Genomic DNA, 19984 nt, shown 5'->3' on the forward strand with positions numbered 1-19984 from the left:
CAATTTTGAACCAATCGGTTGTTCCATGTCTGGTTCTTACTGTTGCTTCTTGACCCTCGTGCAGGTTTCTCAGGAGACAGGTAAGGTGGTCTGGTACTCCCATCACTTTAAGAATTTGCCAGAGTTTGTTGTGATCCACACAATCAAAGGCTTTAGCGTAGTCAATGAAGCAGAAATAGACGTTTTTCTGGAATTCTCTTGCTTTCTCCATGATGCAGCGAATGTTGGCGATTTGATCTCTAGTTCCTCTGCCTCTTCTAAACCCAGCTTGTACTTCCGGTAGTTCTCGGTTCGCATACTGCTGAAGCCTAGCTTGTAGGATTTTGAGCATCACCTTGCTGGCATGTGAAATGAGCGCAATGGTGCGGTAGTTTGAACACTCTTTGGCGTTGCCCTTCTTTGGAATTGGAATGTAAACTGACCTTTTCCAGTCTTGTGGCCACTGTTGAGTGTTCCAGATTTGTTGGCATATTGAATGCAGCACTTTAGCAGCATCATCTTTTAGGATTTTAAATAGCTCGGCTGGAATACTGTCATCTCCGCTAGCTTTGTTGTTACTAATGCTTCCTAAGGCCCACTTGACTTCACTCTCTAGGATGTCCGGCTCAAGTTCAGTGACCGCACTATCATGGCTATCAGGGACATTCAGATCTTTCCTGTATAGTTGTTCTGTGTATTCTTTCCACCTCTTCTTAATCTCATCTGCTTCTGTTAGGTCCCTGCCTTCTTTGTCCTTTATCATGCCCGTCTTTGCACAAAACGTTCCCTTGAGATCTCCAGTTTTCTTGAAGAGATCTCTAGTCTTTCCCATTCTGTTGTTTTCCTTGATTTCTTTGCATTGTTCATTTAAGAAGGCCTTCTTGTCTCTCCTTGCTATTCTCTGGAACTCTGCATTCAGTTGGGTATATCTTCCCCTTTCTCCCTTGCTTTTCGCTTCCCTTCTTTCGTGAGCTACTTGTAAAGCCTCATCAGACAGCCACTTTGCTTTCTTGCATTTCTTTTTCTTTGGGATGGATTTCGTTGCTGCCTCCTGAACAATGTTACGGACCTCCGTCCATAGTTCCTCAGGCACTCTGTCTATCAGGTCTAATCCCGTAAATCTATTCCTCACCTCCACTGTATATTCATCAGGGATATGATTGAGGTCATACCTGAATGGTTTAGTGGTTTTCCCGACGTTCTTCAATTTCAGCCGAAATTTTGCAAGAAGCAGCTCATGATCTGAGCCACAGTCAGCTCCAGGTCTTGTTTTTACTAACTGTATGGAGCTTCTCCATCTTTGGCTGCAAAGGACATAATCAATCTGATTTCGATATTGACCATCTGGTGATGTCCATGTGTAGAGTCGCCTCTTGTGCTGTTGGAAAAGAGTGTTTGCTATGATCAGCATGTTCTCTTGGCAAAACTCTATTAGCTTTTGTCCTGCTTCATTTTGTACACCAAGGCCATGCTTGCCTGTTATCCCGGTGATTTCTTGACTTCCTACTTTAGCATTCCAATCCCCTATGATGAAGAGGACATCTTTTTTTGGTGTTAGTTCTAGAAGGTGTTGTAGGTCTTCATAGAACCGATCAACCTCAGCTTCTTCGGCCTCAGTGGTTGGGGCATAGACTTGAATTACTGTGATGTTGAATGGTTTGCCTTGGATTCGTACTGAGATCATTCTATCATTTTTAAGATTGTACCCCAGTACTGCTTTTCCCACCCTTTTGTTGACTATGAGTGCTACTCCATTTCTTCTAAGGGATTCTTGCCCACAATAGTAGATATGATAGTCACCTGAATTAAATTCGCCCATGCCTGTCCATTTTAGTTCGCTGATTCCCAAGATGTCGATGTTCAATCTTGCCATCTCATGTTTGACCACCTCCAGCTTACCTTGATTCATTGATCTTACATTCCAGGTTCCTAAACAATATTGTTCTTGACAGCATCGGATTTTCTTTTCACCACCAGACACATCCACAGCTGAGTGTCCTTTCGGGTTTGGCCCAGCCGCTTCACTCTTTCCGGCGCTACTTGGAAATACCTTCTGCTCTTCCCCAGTAGCATATTGGACACCTTCCGACCTGAGGGGCTCATCTTCCGGCGTCATATCTTTTAGCCTTGTGATACGTTCCATGGGGTTTTCTTGGCAAGAATACTGGAGTGGGTTGCCATTTCCTTCTCCAGTGGACCACATTTTGTCAGAACTTTCTGCCATGACCTGTCCGTCTTGGGTGGCCCTGCACGGCATAGCTTATGGCTTCACTGAGTTACGCAAGCCCCTTCGCCACAACAAGGCAGTGATCCATGAAGGGGGTCCTTCAATGATTTCTTTGTAAAACATGGGGGGGGGGGTAGCAGCCTTTCACCTCAAACAAGAGAGGCGGTTACCTTTCACTTGCCCAGGACTTATTAATGTGATATCTTAAATTTTAGCAGAATTAAATAAAACAGGGATGCACCGCCAACCTCCAGGGTGTCTCCTGCACTAAATGATGTGCCACACTAAATGGTCTTTATTCCATTTTTAAAAGATCAGAGATAATGAGCTATAAAATTACAGTGTCTGAGTTCTGCTTGAGTTCCCTCATGAAAAAAGAAAAGCTGCGATAAGACAAGCTAGACCACAACGCCATCTAGTGGCTATATAATGAAACATATGGGAGACTTATAAGGGGGAAAAGGAGGAGAAGGCAGAAAGCCCTGTTTTAATTAAATGCGGGATTTGTGGCTGTTGTAGAGATACCCGCAGTTGTTTAACAATGGCAATAACAAATATGCTTCTTTTTTCTTCTTTTTAAAAGAATTAATGATCGGTGGCATTTTGGACATAGATTTGTACTTGCCTATGTACATCATTCCAGTATATGGCTCATGGAGGCCAGGGGTATCAAACCTCTTTCAGCCCAAGGGTTGAATTTCATTCCGGAGAAGCTCTCAGGGACTGCATTCCATTGGCTGGCAGGGCAAAAAGCAATGGGGTAGACCAAAAAGCAATGGGGTAGACCAAAAAGCAATGGGGTAGACCAAAAAGCAATGGGGTAGACCAAAACACAACACAAAGCAACCCCAGGATATTGTAGCTTACAGTTCTTACTGCCAGTAACTAAGCCTTAGAAGAGGCATCTCAGCCTTTTAGGACGTGGAAAAAATGTGTGAAAGCCAGGAGACTGCCAAACGATTGGTGGTCAGGGGAAAGGGGGTGGAGCCAAGGGAAAGGGGGTGGCCACCTGGAGAACCCTGGAGGGCCAGAGTGGGAACCTCAGTAGGCTGGAGGTTCAGCACTCCAGCAGAGGGCAATAAGTTGTGGCCCTGGAGCCACTCTTTGCCCCTAGTTTTGGTTGGTGGGCCTTGAGGTTCTAGTAAAAAAGAAAGAATGTAGATCAGATAAGGCTGAAATCTCCCAATTCCTGAACTAAAAGACACCCACTGTGGGAAGAAGAATTATTTTCAAGACATTGGCTGCACACAGTAGGCACTATGTATTACTGCCAAGTACGCACATGTATTGCATCAACAGCCTGAAATATGGCCACAGCATATGTAAGAGATCATCTCTCTTCCCCCATGGCCACCAAATCAGCAAGGTCAACTAAGATTGAATATAATTTTGAAACTCCCATCTATGTGCCAACACCGGCAAGATAACAGACGTGGTGTCCCTGGATGCTCCATGCCTCTGGAACATCCTGGGGACCTGAGCACCTCTCATCTCTGTCAGGGATGCTCTGACTTGTATTCCTGCATTGAGCAGGGGGTTGGACTCGATGGCCTTATAGGCCCCTTCCAACCCTACTATTCTATGATTCTATGATCTTCGCATGTGACAAGCAGTGGTGTGAAGAGGATGCGCAAGTGACACATGCTTCTGGCTTTCACTCTTCTGGTATAACCTCTGAAGGGGGAACTTGCACATTTCCTAGGTAAAAAGGTGCAGGATTTCCGAAGTGCCATATTTATATCTCACCATCAGAGATGTGTCCCGTTTTGTAGGCTATACCAGTGGACAGTGGACACATGAGTCAGTTGTACTCACATCCATTTTTTTGCAATGTCCAATGCATGAAGCTACCCCTTTCAGTATTTATAAAATCATGTTTCGACAGACATTTGGAAACGCTGAAGCTTCCAGAGCTTTGAAGGTTTTAAACATCTGTTATGTTTTAGTTGTTTTAATATATTGTTAACAGGATAGTTTATAGTTCGTTTTAACCTCTATTTGCTTACTCCAAGCTTTTGGAACAGGCAGAGTTGTAAATTCAAGAATTGGATAGAATGCTGTCCTTACTTGTTCTCTATTAATTAAGTAAAGGGCCCTGTGAGGTCCAAATCTAGGAGTGTAACCAAATATTTACAAGAAAACTTCCCACTTAATCTGAGTCTGGGTTGAGATGATGCATCCAAATTTGCCAGCCTTTTCAGATTCTTAAAATCATTGGTTGCCATGAGCGCAACTGAGTATGCTGTAAGGATTCACAGGATGACATTTAGCAAAATAAATAAAAAATAAACATACCCTATGAAAAGAACACAGCGGAATTCTAATAATAAATATTTGCTTCCTTCAACTGCAGATTGATTTGGAGCCAGAAGGAAGAGTGTATGTCATCATAGATCTTTCAGGCTCATCAGGTGAAGGTAAGACAGCTGGATTTTATCATGTTCCCTTATAAATAGCAGAATTTTAGTACATTCAGGACCCCTTCCTCTGAAGATACGAGTCCCTGTGTGCATGATGTGCCAAAGGGAGCCCAGACCAATCAGAAGTTCCCTGTGATGTGTACATGTATCATTTGCAACTGCCATGTGCTAATTATGCTTCTTCATCTTTTTTCTCAATGCATCTGAAATGCTGCATCATCACGATGTAGTGCAACCTTCCCCAACCTGGTGCCCTCCATGTCAGGAGCGCCCTGGCAGCCTCTTTCAGTCTACTCCAATAGCTAACTCAAGACACAGACAAAAGGATTCTTTTCAAGGCTTTAATCCTTTTACAGCTTAATGACTTTTTCAGATGCTAATCACCAGCGACTAAGCAAGGAACAGCAGAGTAGCCTATGCTCCAGGTTAGGCAGTTGGTCCCCGTTTGAAGGAGAATTACGGGAGAACCCTGAACTTATGGGCTAGGGAGAGATTCTCCCTCTATCCCTTGGGTCCTCGGGACGTGACCGTTGCTTGCGTGCCAAATGAGCGCTACGCCTCCTTTCCGCGCCCTCCAGCTGTCGTCACTCCCGGCGTCAAGCGTCCAGCAAGCCCCCCTCCAGCGCTCTCTCGCTGCCAGGGTCACTATCTATCTCAGGAATGCTGGCAGGAGGAATCTCTGCCAGCTGCTGTGCCTGTGAGAGATGAGCACGCTCCTCTCCCACAGATTGCTGTTCCTCCTCAGAATCAGAACTGCTCTGGGGTTCTGTCAGCTCAGTTTCCACCCTGACACTCCAGATGTGTTGGGAATTGTTGTCCAACCCATCTGGAGGATGCCAGGTTGGGGAAGGTTGATTTACAATGCATGTAGACAAACGGGGAAGCATCCACCACAGATCTACAGAGAGGGAACACATCTCAAGAAGCTGCAAAGCATAACTTTATTTTCAATAAAGCCCAATGCGTTTTGGCCCTGTTATTGTACATTTTAAGACATTTGATTTTGCATATTTTCTAGCCCCTAAAGAAGGCCCCTAAAAACAATAGGGCCAAAACACATTGGGCTTTGTTGAGATGTGTTCTTTCTCTGTAGATCAAGGGTGGACTTGCAGCACAATCCTGTGCATGTCTGCTCAGAAGTAAGTCCCATTGAGCTCAATGAGACTTACTCTCAGGTAAATGGGTATAGCCTTAGTGTCATTCAAACAGGCAATGGGAGGGGGGACTGGTGTGGAATGGCAGCCTTCAGTCCCAATGCTGCTGCCGCATGACCTCTTGCGGTCGTGGAGCAATGATGCTTAAGGATAGAAGTGGGGAACAGTGAACACCTTTGGTTGTTTCCTAGGAAGCCCCCCCCCTCCTCTGGAAATATGTAGAATTTTTTCCTACCACTCTAATCAAAAGGGGGCAGGTGAAAGCTTTGCCTGTCTTCTAATGTGAAGAACAGGACATTAAAAAATGGAAGAATGGCCAATGGTTAGTACATCGGTGCTTCTCCAGAACCCAGGTCAGGTATTGTAGAACCCCCAAATCTGGGAGAAATTTGAATGGAGAAAACTTTATAAGCATTTCCACCTGCAACTGGACACTCTGCAGTTTGCACATGCAGCTGGCACTTGAGTATATTCGTGTATGTGTTTGTTTTCATTTAAACAACAGTGGATGAATTTTGCATTTTAGCTTGTTCCATGACTATGAAATTGAATGTTTAGAGGTCCAGGGATTTGAAGGATTTGTGTTATTATTGTTGACGTAAGACTCTCATAGTTGTGAACATCAGGGATTTGCATTCATTTCTTTACTGCAAATACATTTGTGTATGAGCTGCGACTTGACAGGCTTCACCTAAGCTTTCTGCAGATCTTGAACCTTTGAAAATAGAATATATTGCATTTGGAAATGGATTGGGGACTTTCTATTTCTGAACTTAATGGTACGTACACACAGTAAGCAATCACAAGGGCTGAACATCTTTAAGAACATATGGCATTTCTTTCTTTCTTTTTCAAATGAAAGCTGCGATTTTCAGAATTCCTGCAAGACTCTGCAGGTTGCAAGTAATAGGTTGCTTCTTTAAGCATTTTTAATGCCCACAGTTTACCCTAATTATCTTTTAATCTTGGAATTCTCAAACAACATTTTTGGAATTGTAGTGGCAGATTGTCTGAATCTGACATAGGGGCTATAATATAAATGCAGAGACCATACCAGAAGCAGAATGGTAATAATGTCTACAGTGGATCTGCACAAGCAGTGATCCATCAAGCCCACTAGCTGTATCTTATGTTATAGCATTTGGTTGAACACCCACCCACTCCTGTTTTGCTGTTCAGGGGAGGCAGCAAAACCCCAAAATTTACTAAGGCCCGCCCCCAAACTTGCACACTTAGCTTGAGGATGGCAAGGTGTGGAGGTCTGAGCAGCAGTGGGAGGCCATGGGTTTCTTCATATGGAGCTTTTATCCTGCTAATAAGATTGCTTACTCATGGAAATTTGCAGGCCCTTTAAATGACATCGTTAACCCCCAGGGCGTCTCCTGCACTAAATGATTTTTATTCCATTGTTACAAAGATGGGAGATAATAAGCTATGCACATGAAGCTATTACCCTGCTTCATTTCCGCTTGAGTTCCCTTGTGAAGAAAAGGAAAAGCTGCAAGGGGAGCTAGATCGACGAAACATATGGAAGACTCAGAGAAGGGGGAGAAGAAGCGGGGGAAGGGGAAGGGGAAAAGGAAGCATGTGTAAAGTCCGTTGTGATCCTGCATTTAAAACGGAAGCAGAAAGCCCCGTTTTAAATGTGGAATTTTAGGCTGGTGTAGAGATGCTCTCTAACAGCAGCCAACATTTTGTGAAGTATGCATTTGCTAAGCTAATGGATTTCTTGGACATTTAACTTTGTGATCCTCCTGTACCCCAAGTGTATTGCTGCTCTCAATATATTAAGGAAATGATCTGCAGGATTACAGACCTCAGTTGTAATTGGCAGTTTACTTTGTTCTGCAATGAGAGGGTCAGTTCAGGTTATGGCAGGAAACAGTAGTGCTCTTTTTTCTAGTGGAATCAAATGAAACTAGATCCCCAAGTTTTAAATCTGACGGGTGGCCCTAATCTTTCACTTTTTCAAAGCTTTGATGAGGCTTTGAATTGAAGCCTTGAAATGTCATGGTAATAAGAGTTGTACAGTCAGTTTTTCTCTTGCTGTTCTGTAAATTAAAGAGAGGCCAATCACAAAGGGGAAGTGAGGTGGAAAATCAAGTGAATACATCATCATCATATGAAAATTGAATAAGTGAGATCTGACTTCTGCATATTTATTCTGAACCAGAGAGCCCTGTGTATTCTCAAAGCAGGTATGGAGTGGTCTAGAACAAAGGTGGACAGAAAGTAGATCACATTTCTGTGTGTGTGTGCGTGCGCGCATACACACACGTATGGGTACAGATTGGATAGAGGAAGAAGATTTACTCAGTGTGACTAACAGACAACAAAGGAATAGCAGCAGGTCTCTTTTTTCTTTGACTATTTGCCCATCCTTTGGAAGTAATCCAGCGGATGACATCCAATCCATCCACTGGACTATATCTATATTAATAAATGTATGAATTACAGCCTCACACAGCCACACAATATAAAGAACTTCCTGTGTTCCACATAACTAAATAAATCTGATCCAAGGGTTGGCAAAATCAGTGATCTTTAGGCATGGTGCTATTCAGCTTTTGCAATGTCATTGAAAAGAACAGGTGTCCCGTAACTAGGAATGTACATATCTTCTTAAATCCATCCGTCTGTGTCAGGCATTTTTCATTCCATCATCCACTCATTGATAGAATCTGATACTTTTTTTTAGAGATGTATGAGAATTTCAATCCACTTGCACAAATACACATTACTGCTAATGAGCATTAGCAGAAATGTACATTTGTGAAAATCCTGCCCCCCAAAGTAAAAAATTGGTCCACAAGTCTGTAGAATCTATGTGACTCAGAAAAAGGCAGTCTGCTATGGAATCTGCGAGTCAGGGTCATAGAAATCTGAACCCATTGTAGATTTCTCCAACATCTCTACCCTTCACCATGCCATTCTTATGGAGCACCATGAATGATCAAAGAACTCTATATGCGGGAGGACTGCTGGAGCTGAACAGGTATGGATCTGATCAGTAATCTGGATAAGAGATAATTTGGAGCCACAGTGGAATAGGATCTTGAAGAAGCACTTCTTCCCATATCGGCCTGCCCATGTCTTGAAAGCTTCTGGTGAGGCCCAACTCTAAGTAGGCCTTTTCTGTTTAAACATGCATAGGATTGAGACTTAAGACATTCTTATTTGCCCAGGCATTTTAATTGTTTTAATGCCTCAGTCAGCCTCATAGTTTTGTTTGCTATCTCTCATTTTGTTATAATGCTATGAATGTTGTTGTTTTGTTGTGTCATGTTGTAGCATTTTTTTTATTTATACTTACTGAAATCCCAATTCGATGAACAGAGGGGTAGAAATAGTTGAAATAGAATAACATCCATTTATTAAATAAACTGAATATATACTACTCATTAGATTGAATAATCCTCAAAGGCCTTCAGTGGAAATTGAATATTGGGAGCTGGGCTGGTAAACATGCATCCAGAGATTTGTTTTGCCAGGAATTAACTCTGTGTTCTTAGGAGAGTCCCTGTAAACATCTGTTTTCAATCTCTAAAAAAGAAAGAAAGAAAGAATATTGATAAGAGCTTACATTTGAAGTTGCGTTGTTTAAAAAAGAAAACAAAAAGGAGGAGTTTGCATGTAAGTACTATATGTATAGGACAGGAAGGCCTGGCGTGCTATGGTCCATGGGGTCACGAAGAGTCAGACATGACTTAATGACTAAACAACAATAACAACACTATATGTATGATTAATTATATGAGCTTGCCTCTGAAACACCCTTGTAACAGTCTTCCCAACGTGGGCTATATTGGACTACAACTCCAGTCATCCCCATCCAGCATGGTCAATGGCACTGTAGTGGGTGGGGATGTTAGGAGTTGTAGTCGAGCCCATCTGGAAGGTGTCAGGTTGCAGAAGGCTGCCTTATAAAGTCCTATACTGATGTCTTTGATTGTTGGCCCCATCCTCCATTGATCAAGATGGCAAATGGTGAAAACAAAAACAGTTACGAGGGAAACTCTGAATTTCCAAGTTGATGTATAGGCATTCTTGTTATTACTACTCGAGCATAATGCAGCGGTAACTCACTCAAGAAAGTGGGGAAGAGAAAAAAGGAGTATAGAACCGGTTCCAACAGTTCCATTATCTGTTCTAGTGATGCTGTCGTTCTTTGTTTCACTGGCTCTGCGTTCTGGCATTCGTGTCTTGTCATATTTCATCTTGACGTCTCGTTCTGGAAGCTGCTTTCCTCTGTGTGTATGCACCCTGTAGAATGGCTTACTTCATAATCCTCAACTCTGATTATCACTGAGTCAGCAGTTTGGAGGAGAAAGCATTTCTCCATTCTCTTCGCTTTGATGGAAGATGATAGTCTTAACAGTATGACATTCCTTCTTCTTTGGCTCCTTTTTTACATTGGCAGTTGTCCCAAGAGCACATTGATTTTCCATAGTAAGCTGACTTTCCTCTTCAGTAAGCATTATTTCTAGGATGAAGTGCATCCATAGACTGTTTCCCCCTCTTGTTTTCTTACAACAAAGATTTTTAAGCCACCTCCTGTTTGTATTGAACTTAAGTTGAAACTTTCTTTTTAAATATGGTATCCAAGACCTTATTCTGCCATCACAATGAGGCCTCCTTGGCCATTCTATCTCTCACATAATTATAAATGCATGAGGAGGAGAGCTGGGGCAGTGTCGTCACATGGTTCTGCTGCCTCCCATGCTCTGTTCAGGGAAGGTCTAAAACAGAGAACCTCTGTTTCTCTGTTTTAGGAGGAAGCTTAGTGTCTGGAGGGGCCCTGAACGATCACACAGAGTTCTAAATTGCAGTGGATCCTCCAATTCTATAGCAGGTTCCCACTTCAGACCTTCACCATCCGGCATGTCAAAAGCCCTGTGCCTGGACCCTAAGATCATCTTCAGCTATCCTTCACTGGGAGCCCATACCCAGGGGTATATGAAATACTCATTCCGTTCTGTTTTGTGGTTCCGCTGTGGGGGGAGGTGATCCGCCCTGGAATCTTGGCTGGCTGGCTCTGCTCCGCAGAGATTCCACGGAGCCGCCGGCTGGCTCCAGCGATACAGCCGCCATTGCCGTATCGCTGGCTGGACTGACGTATTGCGGATGCAAATGGCGTCCGGCGTAGCAGACACCATTTGCGTCCCTGCTGTTTGACGTGATAGGCTACGTAAAGATTTACGTAGCCAATCACGTCAAAGAGCAGGGACACAAATGGCATTGTGGACGCCATTTGTGTCCATCAGTCCAGCCAGCGATACAGCAATGGCGGCCATATCGCTGGGGCTTCGGAGCCAGAGGCAGGCAGGATCTGGCCAGCGAGGACTTGGCAGGGAGGCGGAGGTAGGAGATCCGATCCTCCACGGACTTCGGGGGGCTGGATTCAATAGGATCCAGCCTCGGGGTCCGTGAAGGATTTCTCTGACATCCCTACCCATACCAAGTGGTGGGTGGCTACTAAGAAGAAGGCCTTTTCTGCTGTGCCACCCCGCTTGTAGAATGAGCTTCACAGAGAGGCTCACCTGTGTCACATTTTCCTTGGGCCCCCTCTTTCCTTATGCACTCTTACACACAAATAGAGAGGCTTCAGTCTCATGCCTTTAATTCATTATCAACAGGTTCATTACAGATGAAAATCCTCAAAGACTCTCAGGCTATAAAGGAATGCCTCCAGGGGATTCAAATGGGAACACCAACGTTGCCTGCCGTTTGAAGCGAGGCTTGCTGGCTAGACTAACTTAGGGAGGGATGTCCCGCCCTTCCAGTGATGCATCTCTATGTCACCTCTCATGTATCGCTAACCGGGTAGACCATCTGAGCTCTGCCCCTGATGTTTCCCTATTAGCCCTGCGCTGCAGTCTAGCATCACTTAGATCACAGCCCCCACTCTCCGCCTCCTCCTTGTCCTCCTCACAGAGGGGGCCAAGGAGGAGGCTTCAGTCCTGGCCATCTGAGAGATAGTAACCTGAGAAGCACACCTACCCATATCTGAACTGGCTTGGGAAAATGCATCCCCCCGTTCTGGCTGTTCCTCTTATGAATCTGAGCTGCTAAATGTCTGCCTGCGCTCAGAATCAATCCAGACAGCCTGACACCTACACTGTGCTCTTCTGGGCGCCAAGTGAAGCCCTTTTTATTTTCCCAGGCATTTTAGGTTTTCAGTTTCTGTTTAAAATCTGGGATTGTATTTTAAATCTTTGCCCTGCTGCTGTTTGGCTATTATTTTCTTTTTTATAGTGTAGTTTTAAACCTTTAAATTTTTCTATTGCACTTTACCATTTTGTATTTTATGGTTTTAATTGTTGTGAACTGCCCAGAGAGTTTTGGCTGTTTGGCGGTATGGAAATGTAATAAAATACATACATACATCCAAGCCAGGCATCAGGGATGTAATAGAGGAGCCAAGGCCAGAGAGCGCAGACCTGTTCTCCCCACCCACCCACATGATGAGTGAGAACATCCAAGCTATGGTTTTCAAACATTTTATCTTCTGGGAACCCTCTCCACTGCATATGGCTTTACATTCTTGGGAGTGTTCACTAAGATGGCACCCTTGGACTCAACTCTGTCCTGCGTCCTGATCCATGCTGGTGAGGGCCCAGCTATTTTTTCATTGGGATTTGTCATCCCACCTTCCATTCCAATAAGGAGCCCCCAAGGCACGTTAACAACACAATTTAAAAATAATTCAGGAAACAAATTCACTGAAATAGTAATAAAACAACAGCAGAGCACATCAAAACAGCCCAAGGAAGACTAATAAAAGCAAAGAGAAGGCAAGACAAATACTTGCCTAAACTGAGTAATGGAAGACCAGCCATGAAGGTGAATATCTCAGGATAGGTGAATATTCTCAGGGCAAGGTGAAAATCCAGGGATAGGCTGTTCCTCATCTTGGGTGCTTCCCTTGTTCCCACCAACTGAATGCAGGGAATAGGTAGGACCACATAGGAGGATCCTAAACCTGACTTTAAGCCATTTAGAGCTTCGAAGGTGATAATAAGCATCCCGAATTGCACCCAGAAAACATCCGGCAGCCAGCGAAGCTGGTACAGGCATGGAGTGACAAGCTCCCTAACATAGCAGTTCCTCAGAACTCATGCTACACATGTGAAAAGTGTTTCAAATGTGTCCAGCCCATACCATGTTGCAAGCTGTTCTTGGGAAGATGCTACACTGAGACAGTCTTTTTCTCCTCAAATACAGAGATGCTCAAATCTCATGACAGTGATCTTCCTCTAGTCAAGAAAATAATGAAAAGGGACATCAGGTGCAACAAGGATTGCTTTTGGGAACTGGAACATGATGGGATATGTAGTACCCCATTCTGTTGATTTCTTAAAAAGCAGTGAATTGCCACCACAAGTGAGAAGCGTTCAGTATCCTTGTCTGCCTGCCACTATGGATCAGGAGTTGCTCTATTGACTGAGAAACCTGGGTGCTAATCCCACTGCCGCTGATTTGGTTGGTTTCCCCCATTGTCGCCATGCATAAAATATTTGGTGGAGCAGCTATAACTCACTGGTAGCATGCATGTACTTTCCCTGTAGAGGATGCAGGTTCAATACCAGCCTATCTGGCTAAAGCACAGGTGTTGAAACTCAGGCCCATGGGTGAAATCTGGTCCACCTTGAGTCCCAATCTAGCTCTCTGGGGTTGCCCAAACAGCCATGCTGCCTTCCCCACATCTCCAGGTGGTTCTCACTTTTCCCCCCTTACTGTTGATCACTTGGTAGACTTCTAGTTTTTACACCCACCCCCCCAATTTTAAAAGGTTGAAATGCCTGTCCTATGGCTTAGTTACTGGCAGTAAAAGCTTGAGGGTACAATCCTATACATGTTTACACAGAAAAAAGTCCTACAACTCCCAGCCTTCCCCAGCCAGCATTTAAACACTCCTATCACCATGTCTTATGATGACACTGTTCTCAGGAACTGTGCCTAATTTCTAAGGTGAGAAGTCCTCAGGACTTCCACCCTAATTCCAAATGTGTGACGTAGGGTTGTACTTTCTCACTGTTGTACACCCGCTCGCTCTGTAATATTACTAGCAAGCAAAGCTAAAGTCATGGATGCTGGTTTGAATCTAGAATGGGATGATGATGATGAGAGCTACCTGGAACTGGATGTGGTCATGTCAGAACCTTCTTCAGACACAAAAGGATATATGGGAAACATCCGTCTCTGTGATTGGCCTGTGGATTGGCTAGGTCTAGGATAAATGCTAGGAACCTGGCCTTCTGCCACTGCCTGGTTAGCAGAACACTGCCTCTGCTGTACTTTGGTCTCCTGCTGTTTCTGCTCCTTCTGTTTCTGCACTATTCTAGCTTAATTAATGTAGAGCAGAGGTGGGCAACTTTGGCCTGCCAGATGTTTTGGCCTACAACTCCCGTCATCCCTCACCATTGGCTGTGCTGGCTAGGGCTGATGGGAGTTGTAGGCCAAAACATCTGGAGGGCCACAATTTGCCCATCCTGAGTCACCCACAGTGTTGAACATGTTCTGAAGCCTGACCTACTTTAAAAACACACACACACACAAATCCAGCTCAGGCCTGGTGCAAATTCAATCCCCATCACCAGTTTGTCTTCTGATTCTCCTCTTTAAAGTCTGTCCAGGCACTGGTCAAGAGGCGTTCTTGTTTCTCATATCTCTTTAGGAATGGGTGTGCCTCTGGCTGTGATGGCTGTGAGTTCTGGCTGGGAACTCTGGACTCTCTTGAATCCAGCCTTCCTCAACTTGGCACCCTCCAGATGTGTTGGATGCAGCTCCTGTGCAGTCTAACACAACTGGAGGATGCCAGGTTGTGCTAGTAATCATTCATAAGTTCTCATCAATCCTTTTCCAGTTGCAACTTTACTTGTCGTTGCCCTGGAAAATGCAATTGCTGCATGTTGACAGACGCATACCGTAAATCCTTTTGTTTTAGGGCCACTGCCATTTTTTCTCCTTCTCACATTTGGTCAAAGAACTAGATCGTGATTCACATTTGCACCCTCCTTCTTCATATCTCCTTTTGCCATGCCTTCCAGAACCAAATGTCTTTGCATTACGGCAAGGTGATTAATTATGTTTGTCTAGTTGCCTGCACTTCACTGAAAAATACAGGTTCAGATTTCAGAACAAGAGTGGGAAGATTAAGCTTCAATAAAATATTACAGCTCATGAGTGTAGGTGGGATCTGTATGTGTCACCAAGAGCAGCACATTGAAATCTTCTGGTTTCCATACTTGCAAATCATGCCTTCACCACAACCAGTTCATTTCAGCCTGTGTTCATTAAACAATTGCCCATCACCACCATAGGATGTAGAATATCTACATCATCTTGTAAGAAAGACCAACTTTTAGTTCCAGCTTTTAGGGACAACCCTATTAAGAGTTCATATTAACAGAAATCCATTTTGATGAGTTTCATGCATCCCTATATGTACATTTCCTTCATTGTGAGGCTCCTCTGCCTATTCTTTTTTCACCACAGTGCACTTAGCATAATTGTTATATTCTGTGGTTTTGATAAAGGCTGCCCACTTGTTGAGAGCCCATGCAGCTAACATCCGACTGCCAAAGAATGGGCCTAAACATCATAAAGCACTACTTTTTAAATGCATAATGGAAGGAGTAAACATGAAATATGTAAGGTCTGAAGTTTACTGTAAGTTCTGTAGCAGGAAACAAACTTTTGCCTAATATAAAACTTCATGTCAAGCCATTGGGGGGAAAAGTAGATTCTTTATTGCTAGGGTGATATTAATCCTTCCCCTTCACAATCAACACCACAAGGAGACAAAGCTTCAGGCTAATACAACTTTATTTTACTAGAGATAAGCCTTTCTACAAATGCAGTTTCAAGGAAGCTTTCAGACTGCCTCAGGCCCTAAACAACTAATCTGCGATCTCTAATCAGAGGAGACCAACCAGAGGGTAGTGAAGTTGCTGACAGTTTGGGCATGAACCTCATGACCAAAATTGCTTTGCAGTGATGCCCCTCCCTTTGAGTGGCTCCCTCCTACGTTGGCTTACAAGAGTGGCTATTCTGGCAGAGCGTCTGAGCCTTGCCCCTAACTTTTTTCACTTTGCTTTGCGACATGCCCTAGTGACTATCAAGTCACGCCCCTCTTTCTCCTCCTCGGAAACTTGAGTTCTCACAGTGGAGGGAGGGGGCAGGGACTCAGCCTGGGCCATCTGTTTGTCAAGGCCTTTGGAGGAATCTCTCCCAGCATCTTGGCTCTCTAGAGAAGGTGCCTCCCCTGGACTCTGATCTAGCTGTTCCAACTCTGATTCAGAATCGGAGCTGTCAGACATCTCAAGGGGCTTGGACTCATCCCTGACATCTATTTTCAGAATAAAGTATGGTTTAACATCAAGCTAATCAAAACATTGACCATCCTAGAAATAGCCCCCGGGTGGTGAGGTGGACCCAGAACCCATGATCATGTGCACCCACCTACTCATATGGGAAACATAATGGGGCTGTTCGCACAACACACTAACCCCCACTCAGTGACTAGGTTTGCACAACATGCTAACCCACACTTTTTTTCTCAAACAAGCCACCTTGAGAACCCATGGTTTGTTGTTGGGTTATTCAGGGTGGCTAACAAGCCACACTACATGGTTAACAAGCAACCCTGCAGAATATGTCCTCAGTTCAGTCAATACACTAACCCACGGTTCAACCAACAACCCACGGCTCAACAACAACCCACACTCAACTACTGAGTGTGGATTCGCGTGCTGCCCAAACCCAGTCAGTGTGACATACAATTCTCCTTTCTAGAAGGGATGACAAAAAAGCATGATGTAGAATTTAGGAACATAGGAAGCTCCCTTATCCCAGGTCAGACTGTTTGTCCATCAGACCACTATTGTCTATTCCAGGGGTAGGCAACCTGACACCCTCCAGATGTTTTAGACTATAGCTCCCTCAAGCCCCAGCAGCACAGCCAGGTCAGGGATTATGGGAGTTGTAGTCCAACACCTCTGGAGGTCACCAGGTTGCCTATTCTTGGTCTACTCTGACTGGCAATGGCTTTCCAGGGTCTCCGTCGGAGAACTTTCCCATCATCTGTTGCCTGATCCTTTTTAACCTGGAGATGCCAGGGACTGAGCTTTGAGTCTTCAGCATGGAAAGCATGTGCTCTACCACCAATATGAGCAACTGTCCCTCCCAACAGAACATAATTGTAATGGAGTTGTCGGTGTGTGTGTGTGTGTGTTCACTTGCACACATGCACATGTCTCTTTAATGTGTACTTCGTTTAACTTGAAAAGAGAAAAAACCCAAATTGCAAATAAAACTGCAAATAAATCCATCTGTATTTCTCATTGGCCCTTTCTTTGGCCCCTTAGCAGAACCTTACAATACTACTGTCCTGTCTAGCTCAGCTCAAGGTTCCCAGAGGAGCCAGTCTGGAGCAGGGCAAGGCAGAGGCGATTTTGGCTGTGTAGGATAACCAGACCTTAGAGAACCCTGGGCAGATCCATGCTGGCTGGCAGTCACTCAGGCAAAGCTGTTGTCTCAGCAACGTGTGTCTGAAGCCTTATGAAGGTTGGCGTGTCTGGACCTGCTGTTAACTTCACCCCTTCTGTGGAGCTGTCTACTTCTTCAAGGGCCATTGTCCACTTCTGCTGGTGTTGATGGCTTCTACAGCATGGAGGATTGCATGGGAGGGGTGCCCTCTGAGTCCGAGGGGTCTGGTAAAGCCACGTCCTCCAGCCTGGGAAGTCCCAGAACAGCAGATGATGGGTTCCTGGATGAAGCCTCTCCCAGTCTGAGTCCTCCTCTGAGCCAGAGGGGGGAATCTAGGCTGGAGAACATGACAATTGCATTGAGGTAATTCGTGATATACTTTTATGGCAGCCACACAAGTGCCATAATGTCTAGTTCTGTCGCTAGAAGAAGTTAAATGAGGCAGAGTTGTGCTAAGGGGAGAGCATCTTGTTGGGAAATTGCTCCAGAGAGCTATCCAGTTACCTGTTGTCTCCATCCTGCTGATGCCCAGAAGCTAATAGTGGTGGTGCAAGCTAGCATACTATAGCCCACAGCTGCTGCTGTACCAATTCCAAGCTCGTTGCTGCTCTTCTACTCTTGGTTCTTGATGCTCTTCTCCCAGAGCACCAAACTGCCATTTGAGGGCCAGTCCTTAAAGCCATTTCTTTGGTGCAAAACTCTAGGTTCTGCAATCTAATAACTAGTGAACAAGAAATGATAATATTATCAATGGACAATATGTCCCCTGCACAGTTAATATATAGGTAATATACAATGTGAGATACAGATATAGGAAGCACTTACTTTGTTATCCTTCAGGCACCAGGTAAAAATGATTTTATTTGCTCAGGTATTTATCAGCTAGCTTTGTTTTGTTGCTGCTGTTTTTCGTTGTTGTTTTTTATTGGTAGAAATTAATTGTATTGTAATTACTGTTAGCCTGATTCTTTTTCTCTTATTTGTTGCAATTAGGGGTATGTGTTTTTTAAAATGAAAAGTGGGGTATAAATATTTCAAATAAGTAAACAAAATGAAATATACTTTTCACCCTAACGATGCATTTCACAGCTTAGATACTTCCTGCGCATCTATTTTGCAGAGCATTTGGAGCCATTTAATTGAACCTTTGATATAGGCCAGGCCTCCTTTAATTGCTGCAGTTGCTAAGAAGCCTTTACGGAAACCATGCATTGAATGAGGAAACAGTAGCCAACTAACCTAAACCTACGGTTGTGTGATTCCTATTCAGAGCATTTCGCTAGTGCTTACCTAAAATCTTTGTCTTCTTTTTCAAACTGAGCAACTTTACCACTACCCTGTGTGGGAAGCCATCTCCTTCCCTTGTGTATCATTTCTAAGGGTAAGGCACCGCTAATTACGGATTTTTAAAATCTATTCATAAAATCATTTTGAGACTCGTTTATTTTCCCTTGGATATTGGATGTTAACTGTGGTATGTTGCTCTCTTAGGTAAAGCTTTATGCATACATTATTGGAGAGAGCCGTGGCTCCGTCCCACACTGCTGCAGTGATAACTATACAACGGAACTTTCTGAAGTGGTTCTTTCCCAGAGGGGTGGCTCCAATGTAGGAAGAACCCACCGTGTTTTGGCCAACCAATATGATCACACTGTATTCTAATTCTGATTCAACTCTGTGAGTGCTATGTAGCTAGGGATGTACAGATTTTGTAAAATCCATTCTGTCTGCCTTTCATGGATTGTCAGGTGCCTTTTGTTTCGTCATCTGCTCACTGACAGAATTGGATTTTTTCCAATTTCCTGAATTTGCGCAAATTTGCATTTCTGCAAATTTGCACTCGTGAAAATGTGCAAATCCCCCCCCATGCAACACCCCCCCCCCCGTGCATATTTTCATGTTTTAGGCTACAGGGGAAATGTGCATTTTCAGCTGGTGTTTTTTTATTGTATATATTGTTCTATGACTCAATTTGTGTAAAATTATGGAAAGTAAAAAACCGGTCTGCAAAATCCATGTGAGCCAGGAAAAGCCTGTCCACTGTGGAATCTGCAAGTCAGATTCATAGAAATTCAAACCCATTTGATTCCATTGCAGATTTCTCTGCCATCCCTATATGTAGCCAAAATGAAAACAGCCATTAACAGGAGGGAGGTGGGCCCGTGGCCAGGGGGGCGGGGGGGGGGGCTGCCCCCTAATTTTTTCTGCTCCCTATTTTTTTAATAAACAATTCAAAAACAGTTGCAGTTTTGTCTTTAAAAGGCCTGCAAACCAGATGAACTGCCCCTCTACTTCTTTTTTTTTATCCTCCCCCACAAACTTTTAGGCTAGCTACAGGCCTGGAGGGTGGTATCGGCAGACTCAGGGGAACACCAGAGCTCGCAGAAGATTAAAAAAAAATCTTTAGGAAAAAAAAAAACATGAAGGTGGGACCTTCCCCCACCAAACAGCCCAAGACGTTTAGTGCCCATGGAATGCTGATTGTGAGTTGAGAGGGAAAAACCTGAAAACCAGGTGATGGAATAGAGTGGCTGGAAGAATAGAATAGAGGACGAGACTCATAGAAGTACCTGCACATTCGCTCACTTTGGGCAAACTTCTGCCTTTGAAGGGAGAGGTTTGAAGCTTCCACACAGAGAACATTTTGTTGTCCCCCCGTCTGCCATGTGTTTCCCCTATTTCTGATGTTCAGGCATTAGGGTTGATTTTTTTTT

General features: G+C 44.1%; 1 protein-coding gene across 8 annotated transcripts in view; it reads left to right on the top strand.

Annotated features, from left to right (window-relative positions):
* PRKCE (protein kinase C epsilon) overlaps positions 1-19984 on the top strand; it is a 498772-nt gene that overhangs the window by 213918 nt on the left and 264870 nt on the right. For all 8 annotated transcript variants that reach the window (XM_084828974.1, XM_084828982.1, XM_084828976.1 and 5 more), the window contains one exon: positions 4560-4623. In XM_084828974.1, the coding sequence (XP_084685100.1) occupies positions 4560-4623 (64 nt within the window). The remainder of the gene's footprint in view (positions 1-4559; positions 4624-19984) is intronic.

Source organism: Heloderma suspectum, chromosome 1, assembly GCF_057233095.1.
Source record: "Heloderma suspectum isolate Gila_16-S chromosome 1, 16-S_ref, whole genome shotgun sequence".
Taxonomy (NCBI): domain Eukaryota; kingdom Metazoa; phylum Chordata; class Lepidosauria; order Squamata; family Helodermatidae; genus Heloderma; species Heloderma suspectum.